Source organism: Electrona antarctica, assembly GCF_951216825.1.
Source record: "Electrona antarctica genome assembly, chromosome: 2".
Lineage (NCBI taxonomy): Eukaryota > Metazoa > Chordata > Actinopteri > Myctophiformes > Myctophidae > Electrona > Electrona antarctica.
The window spans coordinates 59548130-59570367 of record NC_136807.1 but is presented as its reverse complement, the minus strand read 5'-3'; the positions used below and the strand labels follow the sequence as shown (position 1 = coordinate 59570367).

At 42.9% G+C, this 22238-nt stretch overlaps 1 protein-coding gene across 2 annotated transcripts; it reads right to left on the bottom strand.

The window, feature by feature from the left end:
• Nucleotides 1–843: 843 nt before the first annotated feature.
• LOC306941469 (uncharacterized protein) lies at nt 844–21864 on the bottom strand. Of its 2 annotated transcripts, XM_079526961.1 has the most exons (4): nt 21783–21864; nt 21396–21562; nt 3655–3795; nt 844–2490 (listed from the first exon to the last, which is right to left on the bottom strand). In XM_079526961.1, the coding sequence occupies exons 2-4, from the start codon at nt 21502–21504 to the stop codon at nt 1088–1090; spliced, it is 1653 nt and encodes a 550-aa protein (XP_079383087.1). In that variant the 5' UTR covers nt 21505–21562; nt 21783–21864; the 3' UTR covers nt 844–1087. The 2 variants fall into 2 exon arrangements, with proteins under 2 accessions (XP_079383087.1, XP_079383086.1); XM_079526960.1 differs by having other exon boundaries at nt 21396–21840.
• Between the last annotated feature and the right edge of the window lie 374 nt (nt 21865–22238).

Genomic DNA, 22238 nt, shown 5'->3' with positions numbered 1-22238 from the left:
AGATGGATAGATATAGAATAACTTTTCCTAATGAAAAAAAAAAAAAAAAAACAGGAGCGGGATGGGAGCGGGAGTAATTTCGAGTGGGAGCGGGATGGGACCAGGAGTCATTCTACAGGAGTGGGACAGGATGGGATTTTGTTTTTTACTCTGGCCCAGGATTGGGACAGGACAGGATTTTTTCTGCAGGAGTGGGATGGGACAGGAGTGAAAATCCACTCCCGTGTCAGTCTCTAGGCCGGACGTAGCGCGTGGAAGGAACATTCCAAACAGTGACAAATAATGAAAAGCAATGAATAAAAAAAACACACTTTTTGTTTTAAACCAGCTAAATGCACCAAATGGACCATCGCCTAACCAATTTGTACTATTGTTGAGGGGTGCTAGCCCCTCCCATGTCCAGCTTTGAGGGTCTGTGTAAACACAAACATTAAAGACAAAAGTGAGGTCGCAAATTGTGATTGGCCAGAATGAGATTGTATGATAAGAGCACCCCTCACTTCACACATTATATTCAATGTAGGGCAGGCCTATATTGTCAAACTTTGACAGATGCCTGTTAAGCATAACCCTTGAGACTGTACTACATTCATACTAAATTGTAGAACTATTATTATATATAGAACATATATTCGCTGGTGATATGTACAGTACACACTGCAGTACATTCATATATTATATAATATATGAATGTAGATATTCACTGTATGCTACATTATTGTTCACTTACTCCAAATCAACTGCAAATGCAGATCAGAATTTCATTATGATAGCCTACATCTAACACACTTTATAGTACTTTAGTTATTTTTTATTAAATCTTACTCTGTATGAGATGTAATAAACATCTTGAATATTATGACACCCTATCTTATCTCCCCTCCAATGGGGGTCAAACAAGATAGCAAATAACTCATTGAACAGTAATGTTACAGAAAGCATGGTATGTTACAAGTAATTTGGATCCTTGAGCTATAAGTATATAATATTTCATTAAGTCAAAAATAATATTATAGGCAAAAGATATTCTTTAACTTCTAGCTGTCGTCTTCATTTAATTTTAGATGGTGGTCAGTCACAAACTCAGTCATTCATTGTTAAGCTTAGACTTTACTACTTCTCTGCATATGAATCTATGTGCATTTGGACTCCTCATGTGTCTTCTTAGATGACCGTTGTCGCGAAAGCCTTTGTTACAAACTGTACAAGTGAACGGCTTTTCCCCTGTATGAGCCCACATGTGTCTTCTTAGATGACTGTTGTCACGAAAGCCTTTGTTACAAACTGTACAAGTGAACGGCTTTTCCCCTGTATGAGCCCACATGTGTCTTCTTAGACGACCGTTGTCACAAAAGCCTTTGTTACAAACTGTGCAAGTTAATGGCTTTTCCCCTGTATGAGTCTTAATGTGTCTTTTTAGAACACTGCTTTCACAAAAGCCTATGTTACAAACTGTACAAGTGAATGGCTTTTCCACTGTATGAGTCTTAATGTGTCTTTTTAGAACACTGCTTTCACAAAAGCCTTTGTTACAAACTGTACAAGTGAATGGCTTTTCCACTGTATGAGTCTTAATGTGTCTTTTTAGAATATTGCTTTCACAAAAGCCTTTGTTACAAACTGTACAAGTGAATGGCTTTTCCCCTGTATGAGTCTTAATGTGTCTTTTTAGAACACTGCTTTCACAAAAGCCTTTGTTACAAACTGTACAAGTGAATGGCCTTTCCACTGTATGAGTACTAATGTGTCTTTTTAGCACACTGCTTTTACAAAAGCCTTTGTTACAAACTGTACAAGTGAATGGTTTTTCCCCTGTATGAGTCCTAATGTGCATTTTTAGCACACTGCTGTCACGAAAGCCTTTGTTACAAACTGTACAAGTTAATGGCTTTTCCCCTGTATGAGTCCTAATGTGTCTTTTTAGCATACTGCTTTTACAAAAGCATTTGTTACAAACTGTACAAGTGAATGGATTTTCCCCTGTATGAGTCCTAATGTGCATTTTTAGCTCACTGCTGTTACAAAAGCCTTTCTTACAAACTGTACAAGTGAATGGCTTTTCCCCTGTATGCGTCATCAATTTGAGTTGTGTCTTGTGTGACTTCAGTGTGTTTAAAGGTGACTGATCTACACCGGGCTGCCACTCGTCACTGTCTTCAGTGATGTCAGATTCAGAACAGTGTGAAGAGAGGAGCTGGTCATCACTAGCTGGTTGTGATGTTCCACAGTGATGTTCAGTTGAGGTGCTGGCTACAGGCTCTACGTCTCTGTTCTCACCATCATCTTCACTTTTCACTGCTAGTAATGTCAGCATTGGCCTATCAACCTCTTCTGGTCTTTGAAGTAGCTCCTCCAGCTCCTCTTTAATGTGTTGAGGCTCTGGTTCCTCCTGGACGAGACTGGAGCTCCTCTCCTCTTCAGAGGAAACCTCCTCTTTACACACAGAGAGATGCAGGACATCTAGGGAAAACACAGGGAGGTGCAGGGAGTCTAGGGGAAAAGATACAATGAGAAACAGTAGAGGTTTGATATTATTATTATTTGTTTCATGTTTTTTCCTCTGTTACATGAAAAGCTAGTGCACACACATCCACAGTAGTGCTCAGGTGCAGTTCTCAACAATGGAAAATAAAATATTCACATCGGTTAAGAAAGCTCGGCTGTTTTTATTGCGCTCTAAATTCCCTAACGACTAATGGACCAGATTACTGATGTTTTAACTGAACCCTAGTCCAATTAACACTCAGCGCCGGGATTCCTTCAAAATAGAAGCTCTGGGGTGCCGGAAAGACATGGCCGCTTTTACTCTGAAAACCCCCAGAAACAAAACGGGGGAAAAAAAGAGAAATATTTATGCTTGCTCTCGTTTCCATAATATCGCTGAATAATCCATCGTGTTGAAGGAGAGGCGGGTGAGAAGTCAGAATTGAGGAGTTTAGTATATCCATCAGATCAAAACCACGGAGAGCGCCCTAGATAAGGAGATACGAGGCATTCTTTCTGCAGCGGTAAATAGGAAGTTACCGGACCGCGCATGAACGAAGAGCGAAGCGTATGGTGGCCTTAGAGTCCAAATAAATTTAAAAAAAAATAATATTCTTCTCTCGTTTGGTATCATTGAAGATGCGCTAGGACGTGTATACACGTCATTGCAACCCGTCGATTGGGTTGCTTATGACGTTTCCACACGTCCTACGTACGGTCTGAATGTGTTAATGTTACATTCAGATTGATCTAGTCTGATTCATGGTACATTCAGATTGATCCAGGAGTCAACACATCGATGCAAATCACATTGTTAATGTTAAAACAGATTACCGATTAATCTTCCATTTTAGCCGTAGCACATGACAGTCATATTTATGCAGAGGTTAAAATGTAATTTAGATAGCATGTTATTAACTAGGCTAACTATAGCCTACAGTTTGTCTAGTTTCAATGTACAGATTATTTATTGTGTGATATTATAGTGTTTAGACCCTAGATGCTAGGTTCATGGTTTACCTACAGTATGATCCTAGATCACTGAGGCACTACACTGTCTCTATACATTTGATGAATGTGCTTACCGTGCTTACTGTAAATTGCTCTGGATTAGATAAAGAGTGTCTGCTAAATGCCTAAATAGTAAAGTGTAAAGAGCTTGAAACTTACTGAGATCTATGTGGTCTTCAGGTTCCTGTTTAAGGTGGTCTTCAGGTTCCTGTTTAAGGTGGTCTTCAGGTTCCTGTTTAATAGAAACAGTGGTGTCTGGAGGACTGATCTTCACCTGCAGACTGGACTCCACACACTGGTCTGAAATGAAGGAATACAATAAGAACTTTAACAATAAAGACTTTGATGTGACCTGTATAAGGACTTTATATGATGGGACACGAATAATGGCTTAAATTAGGGATTTTTGGGGGTCCCCAGCCAAAAACGTTGAGAACCCCTGTACTACGGAACAAAATAGATATATTTATAATCAGGAGAATAAATAACAAATACGGCCACAGCCGTAACAACGGCCTATGCTCCATGAAAAGGAGCGATAGGCATAAGTGGAATGTGATGATGTATGATGATAAGAGCATAAGATTTGCTTTTTTGGTGAAAAGGTTGACAAAATAAGCCAGAGGGGATAGCGCCCCTCAAAAAAATAATACATGTAATGTTCCTATTTTATGACCAAAATAAACTACTACTACTAAACAATCTGTTTGTCTGATTGATTGATTGAAATATGTTAACTGTGAGTGGACGACCCGATAAAGCATTATACTTGTTTACAAGAGGGTCCACCTTGTTCAAATCATCAAAACATTTAGAGACGTACAAATAGACACTTCTATATAGCCAAAAAGAACAGAACAGGAATTCATCATAAAGGAGGTAAAATAAAGGTAAAATAAACATATACAGTGAGGGGGAAAAGGGGTGGGTGGTGAAGGGGCGATTCAGATTTTTACGGGGGCCAGTTTCGAATTGCAGCCGTCCGTAGGTGCCCTTTGAGAGCGGTTTTGAAGGAGTCAAGGGATTTGCATGTCTTAATGACTGTTGGTAGGGCGTTCCACATTTTGGTGGCATAGGAGCGAAAATAATTTAATCCCGTTTGTGCCGAATCTGGGTTGCACATGGTTTGTTGCACTCCCTCTGGTGTTGTGGGTGTGGACTTTGTTAACATTAAGGAAGTATTTAGACAGGTACATGGGTATCTTGGTGGTGTATCGAATCTTGTGGACCAGACCCATTGCAAGATGCTGTACTCTGTCATCAACCCTAAGCCATTCCAGCCTGTCAAAGTGGGCAGGGGTGAGGTGGGTTCGGGGGGGTGAGGCCGATTAGGAGCCTGACCAGTTTGTTTTGGGAAGTCTGGAGCCTTGTTTTAAGGGCCTTTGAGGTGTTATGGTACCAAGAGGTGCATGAAACCTTGTACAAGGGCTCCTGTTAGGGTCTTCAAGGTGTTTTTGTTGACCAGTGAGGAGATCCTGTAAAATAATCTTGTTCTTTGGTTCACTTTTTTGATTACGTTGGTGGCCATTTTATCACCGGAAAGATTGGCCTCCAGGATGGCACCTAGGTACCGTAAATCCTCAAATACATTCCTTCCTTCAATAAAAAGCTGTCCCCCTATTAATTACCGGGGGTGGCGTTGAATTAAGTATATAAAAACCGTCCTTTTATTGGCCGGGTTTTTTGTGTTTTGTTTTTTTCAAGTGCCGTATCTGTTACCTTCGCTGCCCTGGCTGGCTGGCTGTCACTAGTGTCCAAATGCCGGTGGTCGCATTGCTCGCGCTCGTGCACAACGCAACAAACTAACAAACAAACTTCGGGAGAGAACGCCACTATAAGCACTTTTCATGGCCACGGACAACGAAAGCAGCAGTCTAACGAGTGAGAACTGTTTCCGTTTGTGACATGAGCTCGCAGATCTACGCTTCATGCAACGAATGTACCGTACGTTCGTTCCAAAAAAGGGTAGATCCGCTACCGTTTGGGGGCTCAGCAGCCCCCCAAACGGTAGCCTTATAGAACGAACGTACCGATATACTGTGAGCTTAGCCTGTTGCTAACGCGACCCCCCTCCTCTCCCTCTCTCTCTCTAACACAACTCTCTCTAACGCGACTCTCTCTCTCTCTCTCTCCCCTGTTGAAGTTGCAATAGTTGGATCACTGCAGTGTTGCACTGTTCATATTAGCTGCTTTGATATTATAGGAAATAGCCTACCATACATTTTATTTTTATGTTATTATTTGCATCTGAACTTGTCATTAGCCTAACTGTAGGCCTAGATACATACTAGGCCTATACACTGCCTATACATACTGCCTATTTGAATGTGCAGTAAATAGGATAGTAAATAGTACTGTGACCAGATTTGACTGAGGGACTGCCATTGGATTTTTTTTCATGTCATATGAAAGCAGGGAATCATAGTTTTAAAATTGTCTGAAATGTCTTTATTAGGAACAATCCCTTGAGATGAACCATCTCGTTTTCAATTCACAAAATACACTTCATACGTAGACACTTTTTTACAGACAGTTCAACCAGACAAAAACAAGACAAGACAAAACAATACAATTCATAGATAAACAAAAATAAACAAACAAAAAAAAGAGAAAGAAAAGAAAACTGCAACAAAACAACATTTCACATAACATGGACATAACACATGGATCATTGCATCATGGATCTGTTAGTGATGATGATTAGTGAAAACATGAACAGGTAGTCTCAAGATGAGGACAGCACAGTTTAAAACAAATTAAAAGATGTTATTGAACGAATATGGACAGGTAGATTGTTCCAGTCACAAGGAGCTTTGAACACAAATGATTTTTTGCCAACTGATGTGGGTATATTAAAGTAAATCTGTGAGCAATGTCTAAGTTGATGTGTAGAAGTGTATGGTATCATAAGCTGTTTCAAATACTGTGGATAATTGAAATGAATGCATTTAAAGATTAAATGCAGCCAGTGCTGCCGTCTTCTTGAGGTGGGAGATGGTAAGTTGAGATTTTCGTACAAGGTACAGTGGTGGGTCAAATATGGGCAGTCAAGGACAAATCTGCATAAACGGTTATATACTGAGTTTGAGGGAAGAAGGTTTGTTTTAGTGGCAGTCTGATAAACTACATCTGCATAATCAAGAATTGGTAGTATGAGTTGTTGAACTAGTTCCTTTCTTACTGTAAAAGTAAAACAGTTTCTGTTACGGTATAGGACACCAGTACTAAAGTTGATTATATTTGAATTGTTCAACTCTATGCAGTTGTGTATCATCAAGACAGGAGATATTGAATGATTGATTGTTAGTTTGTGCTTTAATATTTTGATTAGTCCCGAATAGTGTTTGTTTTGGTTTTGTTGATAAGTAATTTATTAGCTATAAGCCATGATTCTAGATAATTAAAATTTAGTTGAAATGTCGACTGAGTTTGTGAAAGGTTAGCTTGTGAAGTGTATATGACAGCGTCATCAGCATAGAGTTGAACGTTACAACCAGAGAAAATTGAGGGAAGATTATTAATAAAGATGGAGAACAGAAGTGGGCCTAGGGTTGAGCCCTGTGGCACACCACGTTCCTGTACTGCTAGGTCGGATTTAGTGCCCTGAATGACAACACAGTGTTTTCTATTGTGCAAATAGGAGTTGAACCAAAGTAAGGCATTACGTGACATGCCACTAGAGTGAAGTTTGTCTAGTAGGAGGTAGTGGTCAACTAGATCAAATGCCTTGATTAAATCAATAAAGATTGCACCGGTAAGTTTACGATTAGCAGAGGCAGAGTGTATGTCGTTGGTGAGTTTCAGTAGAGCAGTAGTTGTAGAATGATTTTGACGAAAACCAGATTGAACAGGTGAGAGAATGTTGTATTTGGAGAGATAATTGGACAGTTGGTTGTATATTAATCTTTCGAAAACTTTTGCTATTGAGCAGATAATTGAAATTGGTCTGTAGTTGTTGGGATCAAGTTGATTACATGCTTTGTAGAGTGGGGTGATACGTGACCATTTCCAGATGGAGGGTATGTCATGAGTTGAAAGAGATAAATTAAAAAGGTCGCAGAGAGGGTACATGAGAATGTGTTGAGCAAGTTTGAGAAATTTGGCTTCGACGCCATCTAAGCCACCCCTTCACCCCCTTCACCCCTGACACAACCTGGTCTTATTTGAATGATGTTTAGGACACTAGAAACACTTTTCCTGGGTTTTTGTGTGCACAATCCCTGTTTTCAGATATCCTGGTCAGGAATTCATCTTATCTACGTAATACTGATCATGGCCCCTCCCCTCCGGACTACAACAGTCTAACCTCGCGTCACCGTAGAGTATGCGCGTCACCTACACACGGCTACACCTACACCTGAAGACAGCCCCGAGGGGTGTCCCTAGTCTCTATTCCGTTCCACCTACAACACCAGGCCACCCCCACCGTTGCATTCCTCATATTGTTTGTGTACTATCATGGCGTCTGAAGTGCAGAGTGATACTGATCCACGGACTAGATCCATGGACAATATTTATTTGAACCGGAATACACAGATAGAGCAACCCCGGCGCAGATGAAACGAGCATACAGGGCAGCCAAGTAAGTATCAAGTAAGTATTATTTATGTAGCCCTGAAACATGTCATACGAGCGTCATGTGAACCATGGCTGTATTTCTGCAAAGTGTAAACATTATGTAAACTTGCATACTCTAGCAATCGATTGCTTTAATGTGAGAGATTTATAAAGTTAGGATAGTAGCTAGGCTATGTATGTGTATAGTTCACTGTTCTGAGTGTCGTAGTACGTAGACTTGTTACACATCAAGATTCCAGTTCATAGACGCAGCCATGTTCTATCATATTGTTACGTTGGGTCCCGAAAATAGAAGGTCTACAAGCTCACAGCGCATCGCAGATTCGACACTTTGTGAGCTTGTAGGTCTGTTATTTTTGGTGCACCAACGTCATGCATGAAACAAAGTATAAATCAGGCTTCACGTCGGATAGATGATGGCCATATATTGTTCTCATTTACAGGAGTCAGGAGGACAGACAATACGGATGTCGTTTTCAGCCTTCAAAACGAAGGGAGGATCAACTGCTGCACCGAAAGAAGAACATTCCCTTTTCCAAGCCTTCCGTCATTTAAAAACTCTGAAAACAGCTATAATGAAGTTATCTAATAAAACATTTACATGATGTACACCTGCTTGCTGCATATTGACTATTGTAAACAATGAAAAAAAGGTTGCACCCCAAATTCCATCTAGTGTTCATTTGAACGATTTCATTTGGCAGAAATTGCATATTGCATAACGTGTTGTATACATTATCTCCATGTAATCATTTTGCTGGGGATTGCTTACCATACAGTTGAACTACAGTAAAACATGATGGCCTATGTTACAATATCCACTAATTAAAAGCATGATGACACATGGTTACAATGTTACTGATGTTCTCTGAAATTATTGGGAGTCGCACATGAATATGAAACGTACGTTTTGTTTTATTATAAAATGCATTATATCTCCCTTCAGTGTCAATCACAGACTTTCTATTATTTAGTTTGCTTTGCTATAAAAAGCTACATGACAATTTTCAACCGTAAAGACGGCATGATGCGCTGCAGCGGCTCTGTCTAATTCCTGAAGAGTGAATACATTCTTCCAAAACAAATCTAATGTCCAACCGTTTACTGGTTCAAGAAAAAGGAGAAGCAGACTTCACGTTATACAAGAAGGAACACATGGCTTCATGTCGTGTTTTTGTCATCCACTCGAAAAAGGCTAGCAAAAAGTGGATACAGTCAACGTGGGGTTTGTTATTATTCTCGCAAAAATGCACCCGCAGTGAAGGTTGCCAGTTCTTTGACTTTGTGAGAGAAATAAGCAACCATGTCCATGCAAAGTGCAAACAAGCCTCAAAACAATATGCACATATATTTTTGGTTATTTATATTATGTGCACATAATATAGGCACATAAGCCGGCTATTTTCAAAAGAAATCTTGAGTGGATAAAGTGCAAATGTGGAATATCTTTGAAATATTTTAACAACACATATCTAATACAGGGCTCAATGGCACGTGGAAAAATACAAATTAATTTGGGGGTCCTTGGCATGTTCATGGAGAACCACTGGTGTGAAAAACATTTGGATGAAAGCCCAAATATCAACTACATTTTAGAAACAAGCCAAAAAAAAGAAACATCAACCAGTGACTGTGAACCACCAATATTTACAAGCAACAACAATAAGCCCAAATTTGCTTATAATAAGCAGACATGGCAACACTGGGTCACTTCCATGTGTATTTGTTGTTTGTAGAAAATGGGAGGATAAAGATCATAAAGTCACACCTACGGGCCCACCTACGCAGCCTCCCCCTGAGGAACAGTGCAGCAAAGCATTATGGGCATTGTAGGAATTCAGCAATCCAGTCAACCCCTAGTCAAATACACAGACTTCATTATTTTTCTGGTCAAAGGGTGCAAATTTCAAATTGTGCTACTGTTATCTATTACAAATACCATTAACATTGAGTGACTGGATTTTCTTCCAGAGGTGAAGTGGCCCTTTAATTGCGTTCAGGACTTCAACAAGAGTAATTATCCTGAAAGAGAATGTGCTGTGGCAAGGTGGTGTATTGGTGAGAACATAGGGATCAGATGTAGGAGTACAGACTGAGGAGAAACATTGGTTGAAAGCTTGAGCTACTAAAATTGACATTGGTTGTTCAAGTTAAATTGATGTGTTGATTTTATTATGGTATTTTTATGAGGACTTGGTTTCAATAAATGAGTCCAGTACATTTTACAGGGTTCTAACTGTCTAACAGACCCAAAATGTGATTTATTCATTATGATCAGTTTGAAAAGTAGAAATATAGGCCTCCTTCTTATAGCTGCCTCCTTCCAATAAAAGCCTGGTATCAGAATCGGTTGAGACAAATAAAAGCCCCGGATTATAAATGAGGATTTACGGTAGGTCATCTTTTCGTGTGATAATATTGTCACCCACTCTAACCAAGAAGCCATCTGCCTTGCTGAGATTACTATTTGATCCAAAGAGAATGGATTCAGTTTTTCCCAGGTGTAAAGATAGTTTGTTATCAGCGAGCCAGGTGCAGATTCTACCGAGTTCAGAGCTGAGGGCCTTTTCAACCTGCAGTTTGTTCCTGTCTGAGACTAGCAGTGCCGAGTCATCTGCGAACAGGAACAAGGTGCAGTCACAAGGTGCTGATGATATGTCGTATACATATATTAGGAACAGTAAAGGCCCTAGTGTGCTTCCTTGTGGAACGCCACAGCTCACTGGGATGGGGGGGGGGGACAGTGTTCCATTCACCTCCACCATCTGTTCTCTCCCCTCCAGGTAGGATTGCATCCAGCTCACTGATGTGCTATTAAAACCAATTGCTTTTAGTTTGTTAACCAGTATGGAGTGGTTCACTGTGTCAAAAGCCTTTTGGAGGTCCAGCTTGACCATGCCGCAGTATTTGCCAGCATCCACCTCGTGTTTGATGTGGTCGCTCAAATAGAGGAGGCATGTGTCAGTGGAGTGGGATGTTCTGAAGCCAAATTGGAACTCATACATTAATTTATTTGTGGCAAGATACTGTTGTGGACTGAATTATGTGGTGGACTGGAGGCGAGTGGGAATGATGCCACAACAACTAGGGTTTCCAGGATGGACTTACAGGATGTTTACTTCACGTTAGAACAGCAGATAAGTTGACAGACAGAACTTGGCACAAATAATGTCGGGTAGGTAAACTGAATTGGCTCCCGGTCGCTGCCCGCACAGAATACAAAACTCTGATGTTGGCATTTAAAGCAACCAAAGGTATGGCTCCCCCATATCTTGCCAGCATGATTGAACCCTACAAACCCTCCCGCGCACTCAGATCAGCCAACGCAGGGAAGCTGGAAGTACCCTCACTAAAAACGCCGGGACAACGCTTCACACGTCCCAAACTCTTCTCCCTTCTGGCCCCAAAACTGTGGAATGCACTTCCCGTTGCAATCAGAACTGCAGCATCACTCCCGATCTTCCGCCGTAGTCTGAAAACCCACCTTTTCAGACTCCATCATGGCCCATAGCACTTACCCTACCCCCCCTTAGACAGCACTTCTTAGACTTATATAGCATTTTAAACAGACTTATAGCATGTCATGTAGGCAGCACAATAAGTGCATTGTATGTAGTCATAGCACTTCATAGTATATATGTACAGCATAGTATAGCATATATGTATAGTTTATATGTATAGTGTCCAGTGATGTAAATAGGTTTTCAATGTAATGAGTCCCGGGATGCACAGGTGGTCATTCAAATGAGTCCCAAAAAATTCTTATGAGTCCCAAAAAAATCACACCTGTGTGAAGTGAGGGGATGCAACTCCGTGTGGGGGTTCGCGGGGGGGGGGGGGGGGGGGGGGGGTGTTCCAGACCCCCAGGAACACGCCCAGGGGGCCGGGCCGGTTCCGGCGTGCCGCGTCGCGTTATTATAATACGTGCATGTGTGTTTGTGTGTGCATTAGGTTGCGCACAGATGGTGAAAAACAACCATGCTGTTTTCGTGCTCATACCCAGACACACAGACACCCAGCCACCCACCCACACACATAGCTCCGTAAGGGAGTGGTTGCACCACTCAAAAATAATAATAATAAAACATTTTTTATTTTATTTTATAAAAAAATATATATAAACATATCAAATAGTATAGTATAGTATAGTACAGTATATTTTTTATGTAGGCTAGTAGTATTAGCAAGCACAACTCAGTAAGAAATACTAATAGTGGGCAACAGTGGATTTAACATAGCTTAAACCAACCAAAAGTTGTTTGCAGTTGCAATTAGTCAAAATATCGGCGTGTGTTACACAATGTGTTTTTCCCATTGAATCGGGTCTGCTTGTCACGCTAAAACAAGTTCCCCTAAATATTTCTGTCGGAGGCAGCGCCGTTTAGTTGAGAGAGTTGCGACATCTCCATTCACTGCTTATTCGTGGGGCTGCATGCGTCACTGATCACTCCATTGTCGTCACTCTCCGTCTCTAAACAGCTCTAGTCTAGAGGCTGCGCTCAGTCAGAGCCAACATGGCGGCGCACAGCGCGCTGTGTTGACAATGTTGTTACAGACTAGTGGTTCTACAAGAACGATTCCTACGTGGATTTTATTTTTTATAACATAGGATGAGGTCGGATGCGGGCATGCAAAATGATCGTGTCCGTAGATTATTGTTTTACCGCGATTTCTTTTTTTTTTCACGTGGATTATTATTACTGTGTATGCTGACTGAGTACAGTAGTGCATCCCGTGGACGCAGAGGGTGAGCGGAGGAGCGTCCCAAAACTATAAAGTGCGTTTTGGGACGCAAAACGCACCCTATTTACATCACTGAGTGTCATTATATAGATATGTTCTAGTTATAGTTTATATGTATAGTGTCATTATATAGATATGTTCTAGTCACGTTCTTAGCTTACGCATGTTTCGCGATAAATGCATTTTACATATGTGATGTATTCCCATGCTTTTTGTTCTTGCTTAATGTAAGTCGCTCTGGATTAAGAGCGTCTGCTAAATGCCTAAATTGTAAACTCACACTGTGCATATAGTCTTTCTTTGTTTGTTGTTGTCGGTCCGTAGTTCTCGGGCAGAGACGGAGGAGGAATCACTGAGACGTCCATACACATTGAAAACCGGAACACAACACACTAAACTGGCGGGCTGAACATAACCTACCCAGAACCCTCTGAGGCTGAGACCCAATCAGAACACATTAGACTTAGTAACTACACACACAATAGGCTGTGGACAATATACTGTAGTAGCAGGGCATACAGGTAGGTTGCAAATGTTCCCACATTACACCACCCCCCCTCTAGACTGCTGAGTCCCTTCAGCATCTTCAGGTCTACCAGCACAAATCAATAACACTATGCAAAAAATAGAACACATACAGGCATGCAATACTTGTAAAACTCTTTTGAAAACCTGTTCAGTTGCTTCAAAGGCAATTGCTTAATTCAACTCAAAATGTCCATGACACATTAGTTAGCTCAAATGAATGTCCCAGTTCAATCTGAATCCTCCCGGTAGCGGGTAGGTCTTTTTACCAGCCTACCTCTTTTGGTTATCTGAGCAGGCACGGTAGTCTCTTTGTCTGACTCAGAGCTCGAGTCGGCGGCGGATCCAGGCGGGGACGAGTTGCTGGAGGGTGCTGGCTGGGTCGGTTCACTGGTGGCCGCAGGCTGGGTTGAGTCGCTGGTGGCCGCAGGCTGGGTTGAGTCGCTGGTGGCCGCAGGCTGGGTTGAGTTGCTGGTTAATGACAACTTGGTCTTGCCTCTCCGACGCCGCCGACGTGCAGCATGTCTGGTGTGACTCCGTACAGGATCGGTGTCTTCATTGGAAGGGTCTTTCAGATGAGGAAGGTCAAGGGGGAACTGTCTCCTCCCAGGAGAGCCGTTGCAGGCAGGCAGCGCAGAAGGATCATCCTCTGCATCCTCTTCTTCATTAGGTTGCAAGAGTGAGTGTCTGAGTCTCTTCATCCACACAGGTATGTTGTCAGAGGAACAGGGGAGTAGCCGGTCATGGTGAAGGACTTTACTTGTCTTTTGTTCTCGGACTTGATAGAGAACTGGGCCGAGGCACTTGGTGATGAGACAGGGACCTTTCCAATGAGCTTTAAGTTTTGGACTCTGGCCTTTTTTCCTTGTGTTGTCTCGGACATAGACCAGGTCTCCCACTTTGTAGGTTCTCCCTTTTGCACGCAAGTCATGTGTTTTCTTCTGTCTCAGTTGCGCTGTTCGTAAGTGCTTTCTTGCCAGCTCGTGTGTCGCTCTTAACGGTTCTTCAAGGTCCTCCACAAACTCGGCTGGAGGCTTCCTGGTCACAGCGAGTGAGACTTAATTTGGTTGATGAACCTCCCGCCCCAGCATCATGCGGTTTGGTGTGAAACCAGTGCAGGCATGTGGAGAACTCCTATAGGCAGCTGAGAGGAGAGGCAGGTATTCGTCCCAATTCTTTTGGTTCTCATCAACGTAGCACCTGACCATTTGCAGGAGGGTTCTGTTGAACCTTTCCACTTGCCCATTAGAAGATGGGTGGTAGGGCGTGGTCCGGGTCTTTGCGACTTGGAACAGACGGCAGACGTCTGCGAACAGCTCACTCTCAAAGTACCGGTGGCCAGGGAGCTGTTCATGATGGCGAGGATGCTGGGGGATGCAGTATTAACAACCTCCTTCAGGAGGGTAGGAAGGATGATGTCAAGTGGGCAGGTGGCAGTTTTCATGGAGGAGATGAGTTTGATGAGGGTTGGAAGAGAGACTTAGACCTTCACTTGCAGATGTGAACAGTTCTCGAAGGTGAGTGGGCAAGTCTAGTGCATTTACTTGCTTCAGTCTTCGTATGTGTTGCATAGAAAGCTCAGCTGCTGACGTTGATTGCTCAGTGGAGGTGTCGGGTTGCTCCTCCATGGTTTCTATGAGAATCCCCAGACAGGTGCCGACCGGTAGGCTGGTACTGGAGAGAGACAGGTTGCTGATTCGGATGGGCACCGTCTTGTCCATACCCACAATGACACTGCCTGAGGATACGCCGTATGCAAGGCCAGCCGGCTCTAGCACTGCTGTTACCCCCGGTTTAGGGTTCTCCACCATGCCCCATACGTCACACTCGCTCTGTGGTGGCAGGGTTGAAGGTTTCAATAGAAACACCTTGCCTCCTCCTAGTATGGTTACATCGGCTGCCAACAACTCCTGGGACATGACGGTGGCTTCTGCCCCGGTGTCGACAACGCACTGAACAGGAAGGTGATTCACCTGAACAGGGACCATCAGGCTGGGACCGTCACTTTTAGCTCTGCCTATGTTAATGACTGGTGACGGGGTAGTTTGGTCGTCTTCTTGAGACGGCATAACATGACCGCTTGCATTGCTGGCCAGGCGCGGGCCATTGGACCTGACCAGTTCTAGTTTTCCGAGCTCCTGGGGCTGGGTGACCGTGAACAATCTCTCTTGAAATGTCCTACCTCCCCACAGTTATAGCAGGTAGAATTTTGACGGGCAGATGGGCTTGGTGAACGGAACCGGCCCGCTGTACTTGGGAAGTTCGGCAGTCGTGTGGGGGACCTCCCACGTTCAACTTGTGAGGCACGGCTTGAAGGGGCTACGTTGGCAGCAGGGTGCATTCCGCCCCTGGGTGTACTTGCGAGCAGCTGCCCCATTTGATCTCGGAGATGTTTGATTTTGTCTGCCATTTGTACTTCCTTATCGCTGAGTCGTTTAATTTCTTTAAGTACTTCCTCTTGCTGTGGTGTGGCTGCTGGTGGGGTTGTCGTCACTTCAGGATTCTCGTCTGCCCAGGAAATGCGTCGGACCATCCCTCTCCCTTCAGTATCCCGTCCCAGAGTCGCCCTGTAGTTATGTTCATGGGCTGCTACTAGCTTTTGAGCTTCGATGAGTGTGGGGGGGATCTTGGTTCATAACTTCGTAGGCAACACGCTGGTTGCAGAGTCCCTTCAGGAATGCGTCAGCCGCCAGATGGTCCTGCATCACTAGATCAACCCCAGGGTAGGCCAGAGTGACAAGTCGGCGGACTTCTTCTGCAAATTCAGCGGAGGACTCCTTCTGCTGACGGAGTTCGCTGAGGCGGCGGCGAACAGTGGAGGGCGGATCGGATCGACCATAGCGTTGCTTTAGTTGTTCAGTGAGGAGTATATAGTCTTCTCTCTGATATTCTGGTAGGGAACAGATGAAACGCATCGCAGAACCCCTCAGTCAATCATGGAGCTTATCCAACCTCTCCATAGAGCACCGAAGTCCTGACGTCACTGCCCTCTACTATCAGTAGAGGGCGCCAGTCCCCAGGTTCGTGTATTTTTTTTTAGGGCCGGGACTTTAACGCGTTAATTGAGATTAATTAACTACAGAAATATTAACGCGTTAAAAAATTAACGCATTTAATCGCACCTTTTTTTCCACCGCGGAACGTTTCTCACTGGGTGCGTTTCTAGTAGTACTGAATAGGCTGCGGCACGCGAGCAGCAGTTGTTCACTCCAGGCTCTGGTTCACTCTACACTACAGGCTACAGCTCCGTCAGAAAGCCCAAAGTCCAAACCCAAATGAATCGAATGAAGAAGCCGCTTATATCGCTTTTGCTCCATGGATGGGACATTTAGATGTAAAAGCTATCGGATGGACGCGTGGATAGCGGCATGGCTGTGTGCAATGTCAGAGGGAAGGATCCATTTATGACCAACGTTAGCTTCTATGCTAGGCTTGCTAGCTGCTTCAGTTTAACATGTCTCACAGACCACCGGAGACGCGCGGTGATTTCACCACAGCACGAAGCTGTCAAGCTTTCCTCGATGCGAAACATACTGAAGTAGCAAGCGTGGGTCAGCCCCAACCTCATGTGAAATGTTTCCCCCATAATAAAGTTGTTTTTATTTGTTCTCATGCCCCGCCATGTAAAGCACATTTGAGTATTCATATACACACTGAAGACACTATATAGGCACTTGCTGCTCTTGTTTATCTGTTGGGATAAAAAAGTTGTATTGCTTAAAGGGGAATACCACTCATTTTCAACATTTTGCTATGTTGTTGTGTGCACTGGAAATAATAAAGTCACCCCATTATGTGTTGCCTATAGAACTGGAGGTCTGAAAAAAACAGTAACATTATGAAGTACATCTCAGTGACATCACAAAAATGTACTTCATAATGTTACTGTTTTTTTCAGACCTCCAGTTCTAGGCAACACAGAATGGGGGGGGACTTTCTTATTATATCCACACAACAACTCTAAGGTATATTAATGACAGTAAAATGTTGAAAATGAGTGGAATCCCGTAGTCACTATTCACTGGGATACCAAAAAACATTTGAAAAAAAAGGTTTCTCACTGTTCTCGGGTTGAATATTGATATGCGATTAAAATGCGATTAATCGAGATTAATTAACTACAAAGCCTCTGATTAATTAGATTATTTTTTTTAATCGAGTCCCAGCTCTAATTTTTTTATAAGCATTGTAATCTCCATAGGGGGATTTTAGATCGCCTCATATAAGAACTGTGTTTGAAAAATAAACCGATCACCCCGGCCTTTTCACTCATATGGATATGAAGCATCGACTGAAGGTGGAAATGTACAAATATACCCAAAGAGTAACAAAATAAGCGTTAGAAACGAGCCAAACAACCCAGAGACTACATTTCCGGGTAGGCTGCTTCTGCCCGCAGCCCGTCGCACAACAGAAACTGAACGTTAATTACGTTTATTTGTATTTTATTGATATATAATGTATCGTGGTTAGTACGAGTCAATCAATCAATCAATAAATCTTTATTTATATAGCACATTTCATACAACGAGTGCAGTTCAAAGTGCTACAGTACAGTAAGAGAAAAAAATAAGAAAAAGCAAAACACAAGAGAGCATCAAGTACATAGTAATAACAAAACAAAAATGAGCGACTAAAAAGGAAAGGGACATGCAATGATCTAGTTAAAAGCAATGCTAAAAAGGTGTGTTTTAAGATTTCGTTTAAAAATGTCCACAGATTCAGAGAACCGTAGATCCCTTGGCAGGCTGTTCCACAGCGCAGGGGCATAGTAGCTAAAGGCGGCTTCTCCATATTTCTTTGTGTTTGGGGTCTCTGGGATCTCTAGGAGACCAGCACTAGAGGATCTAAGGGGTCTGCCGGGCACATATTTAGGTAGCATTTCAGAAAAATAGACCGGTGCATTTCCATTCAATGTTTTAAAAACAAGTAAAATAATTTTAAAATCTATTCTAAAATGTATAGGCAACCAGTGCAGGGACTTTAAAATCGGTGTAATGTGTGCTCTACGTTTGGTCTTTGTCAGCACGCGGGCAGCTGCGTTTGGACCAGTTGTAACCGACCAATGTTTTTTTTAGGTAAGCCAGACAGGAGAGCATTACAGTAGTCAAGCCTGCTGGTAATAAAACAGTGAATTAGTTTCTCTGTATCATGTTGGGACAGAAATGGTCGGACTTTGGAAATGTTTCTCAGATGGTAGAATGATATTTTTGTGGTGTTTCTTATATGTGCCTCCATGTTCAGGTCACTGTCAAATATAACACCAAGGTGTTTTACTTGGTCCTTGGTGTGAAGTGCTTTTGATGTAAGGTATGCGGATAGTTTTTCCCTCTCGGCCTTTGCCCCGACAAGGAGGATTTTAGTTTTACCCTCATTTAGTTTAGACATTTTCTGACATCCATGTTTTGATGTCAGTAATACACTTTATGAGGGTGTCAATTTGAGTAAGGTCATCTGGGGATATGGAGATATAGCTGTGAAAGTGTATATTATGTTTTCTGATAACTGAGCCAAGTGGTAGCATGTATAGGTTGAAAATAATGGGGCCTAAAATTGAGCCTTGGGGGACACCGCACGTCAGCTCAACGCTATCGGAGGAGTATTCACCAAGTGTTACTCGGAAAGTCGAGTCACCACCAGCTGAGCTTACGTCAACGAGGAATCTCAGGAACGCAATATGTTGACAGCTGGGCGTGACGTATATGCTCAGCGACATTGCATTCATATGTAGTTTCAAGGCTTTTGCGGTCACATTAATTCCATTTTCTCCAGAAACTGGCTGTATCAAATATGAATGGACATCATTAACGACGCACAGCCACTCCCCTGACTGAAACTCTGGGGTGGTCGGTTTATTTTTCAAACACAGTTCTTATATGAAGCGACATAAAATCGCCCTATGGAGATTTCAATACAAATAAAAAAAATACACGAACCTGTGTGTTGGTGCCCTCTACTGAAAGTGACGTCAGACTTCGGTGCTCTATGGTGCTCCACCCTAGTCTCTGAGCCATTCTCTCAAATGGCATGAAGAATGAGCTCCAGTCATCAGTTCCATCAAAGGGAGCAAGGAGCTTTGTGTTGGAGCAGCATGACTGAGGTCTGGCATAGGCCTGGTTGCCACTGGGGCCACCTTGCTGTGGGCTGGGGGTTCCAGGGGTAAAGTCCACCCCTCTGTTGCTGACTTGACTGGTGTGTGCAGTATTCCGGCTGACAGGAGATGTGGCTGTGTTTGGCTGTGCAGCACCACCTCCTCTGGATGTACGTCGGCGGGCACTTAGATCTTGACTGGTGTACTCCACATTCCACTGTCTATCAGCGGCTGAGTTGCGTGAGCGTTGGCGGATGACCTCCAGTTCTGGAGCGAAGTCTGGGTTATCTCCAGTTGTCAGGTTTGATGCCTCATATCTATCGATGGTAATGAGATAATCACCAGAGCGTGGAGTAGAAGAAAGAGAGGGAGTATGTCCTGTTGCTCCGAGGTCTCCACGACTTATGTCAGCCTGGTCTGGGAACTGTAATTGAGGCCCTTGTTGGGGTTTGACTGCCCCCTCCAGCCTCTCCAGGACTCATTTTGCTGCTGTTGCTTCTGCATCATTTGTTGATTTAGCAGCTGCTGGTTCTGCTGCATCTGTTGCATTAAGATGCCCAACCAAGCTGGTGCCTGCTCCTGATCAGCACCTGTAGCACCTGCTCCCTCCTCACCTTTCTTTTGTGACATGATATCCTCTTTGTTGTTATTTTTTCCAACTTTCTTTTTATTTTATTTTAATTATTATTATTTATTTTTTTTACCTGTCCAGGTGGAGATAGGCCTATAGCGGCGGCGGCGGCGATTATTTGCGAGTCTGTGCTGTGCTTGTCTTCTGTGAGAAAGATGCAGTGGCTTGCAGATCTGCTCTTTTTGAGTGGTGTAAACCACTCCTACAACTGGCTTTGTTAGTTTACGTGTCTGTCTGTTTGTCTGTCTGTCTGTTCGTACCAAAAAATGAGCATGGTTGCTATGGTCACCCAGTTCACACGGGTGTGATTTCATTACGTCAGACATTACGTCAGACCACAGCTGATCAGTCTATATAAGACCTTACACCACTCAGTTCACACGGGTGTGATTTTTTATTATTATAGTGACGTTATCCTCAGACCGGGCTGCGGTCATGTGACCCAGGCAGTTCCAGGAAGGGAACGAGTCTTTGTTGTTGTTATAAAGACGTCTTCTAACTTAGCCACAGAACGTAATTCCAACTGCTAGCATACAGGCTAGTCATGCAGTTGTGTCCTTGTACAAAACTTCTACTTCTGTCACCATTTGTTGTGGACTGAATTATGTGGTGGACTGGAGGCGAGTGGGAATGATGCCACAACAACTAGGGTTTCCAGGATGGACTTACAGGATGTTTACTTCACGTTAGAACAGCAGATAAGTTGACAGACAGAACTTGGCACAAATAATGTCGGGTAGGTAAACTCACACTGTGCATATAGTCTTTCTTTGTTTGTTGTTGTCGGTCCGTAGTTCTCGGGCAGAGACGGAGGAGGAATCACTCAGACGTCCATACACATTGAAAACCGGAACAAAACACACTAAACTGGCAGGCTGAACATAACCTACCCAGAACCCTCTGAGGCTGAGACCCAATCAGAACACATTAGACTTAGTAACTACACACACAATAGGCTGTGGACAATATACTGTAGTAGCAGGGCATAGGTTGCAAATGTTCCCACATTACAATACTTTTCAACCTGTTCATAGACTATTTGAACAGACTATTTGTCTGATATTGCCGTCAACTAAAAACACTGTCTGACGTCATACTGTAGTTGACTTACTTTACTCTTGTTAGATTAAAACTGATAGGTGATTTAAAACAGTTGCAAAACTCATGAGAATAGTCTACTGCTTAGCTTTACACACACACACACACACACACACACACACACACACACACACACACACACACACACACACACACACACTGCCCAGATACCCTGGGTAAATATAGATTTCATTTCATTTCATTTCATTTCATTTCATTTCCATGTTTACTAACCTGCTCGGTGTAGTGTGATGTGTGGCTGTAGCATCACGTCCAGCAGTTTGTTCTGTTTCTCCAGCAGAGTTTCTAGTGTCTCCATCTCTCTCTGGAAAAGGTTGTACATGAACTCTCCCTCCGCGCTGAGGCGCTCCAACACAAACACTCTGGCATTAAGCGTCACACTACAAACATCAACACCACGCTGTTTGTCCAAAACACACAATATCTCCTCTCCCACCAACGTCATGTGTTCATTTATCTTCATCCGTACAGACTCCATTTGACTCCTTTTACCTCCTTTAGGATACATTTTCACCAACTGTAATATTATACTAATATAATGTGTAAAGCTCTCGGTTACTACTGTAATATTACTAATGTGTAAAATGTCCCTTTTCTTACGACAGGATCACAAACAAAGAGGTTCCACAACTTTCCGCCTCGCCGATTCCGCCATTACTTCCGGGTCAACGTGTCAAGAGCATGCGCAACAAAGGATGCAGGCGCACCTGTCGCCACCTGGTGGAGGAGGTGTGTAACTGTTACTGAATACAAGGATGGTGATTGATGATTGGAATTCTTTATAGGAATAATAATCCCTTTTATGTCGTTTTCGAGGAGGTCCTAGACACAATACACTGAATACACTTTAACAACAACAAAGAAAGGAAAATAAAACATTTAGACAACACAGAAACTACAACAACCAAAACAATAACAAATATACAAGTAAACAAACATGGTTGGCATAAAATCATAACTTCATAAGGCCAATGGTTCCACAGTTAAACAAAACTGTCACAGGGGGAGGGTTATCACTGGTGTTACGACCCCGGGTCTATATGTGTATGGGAGGTT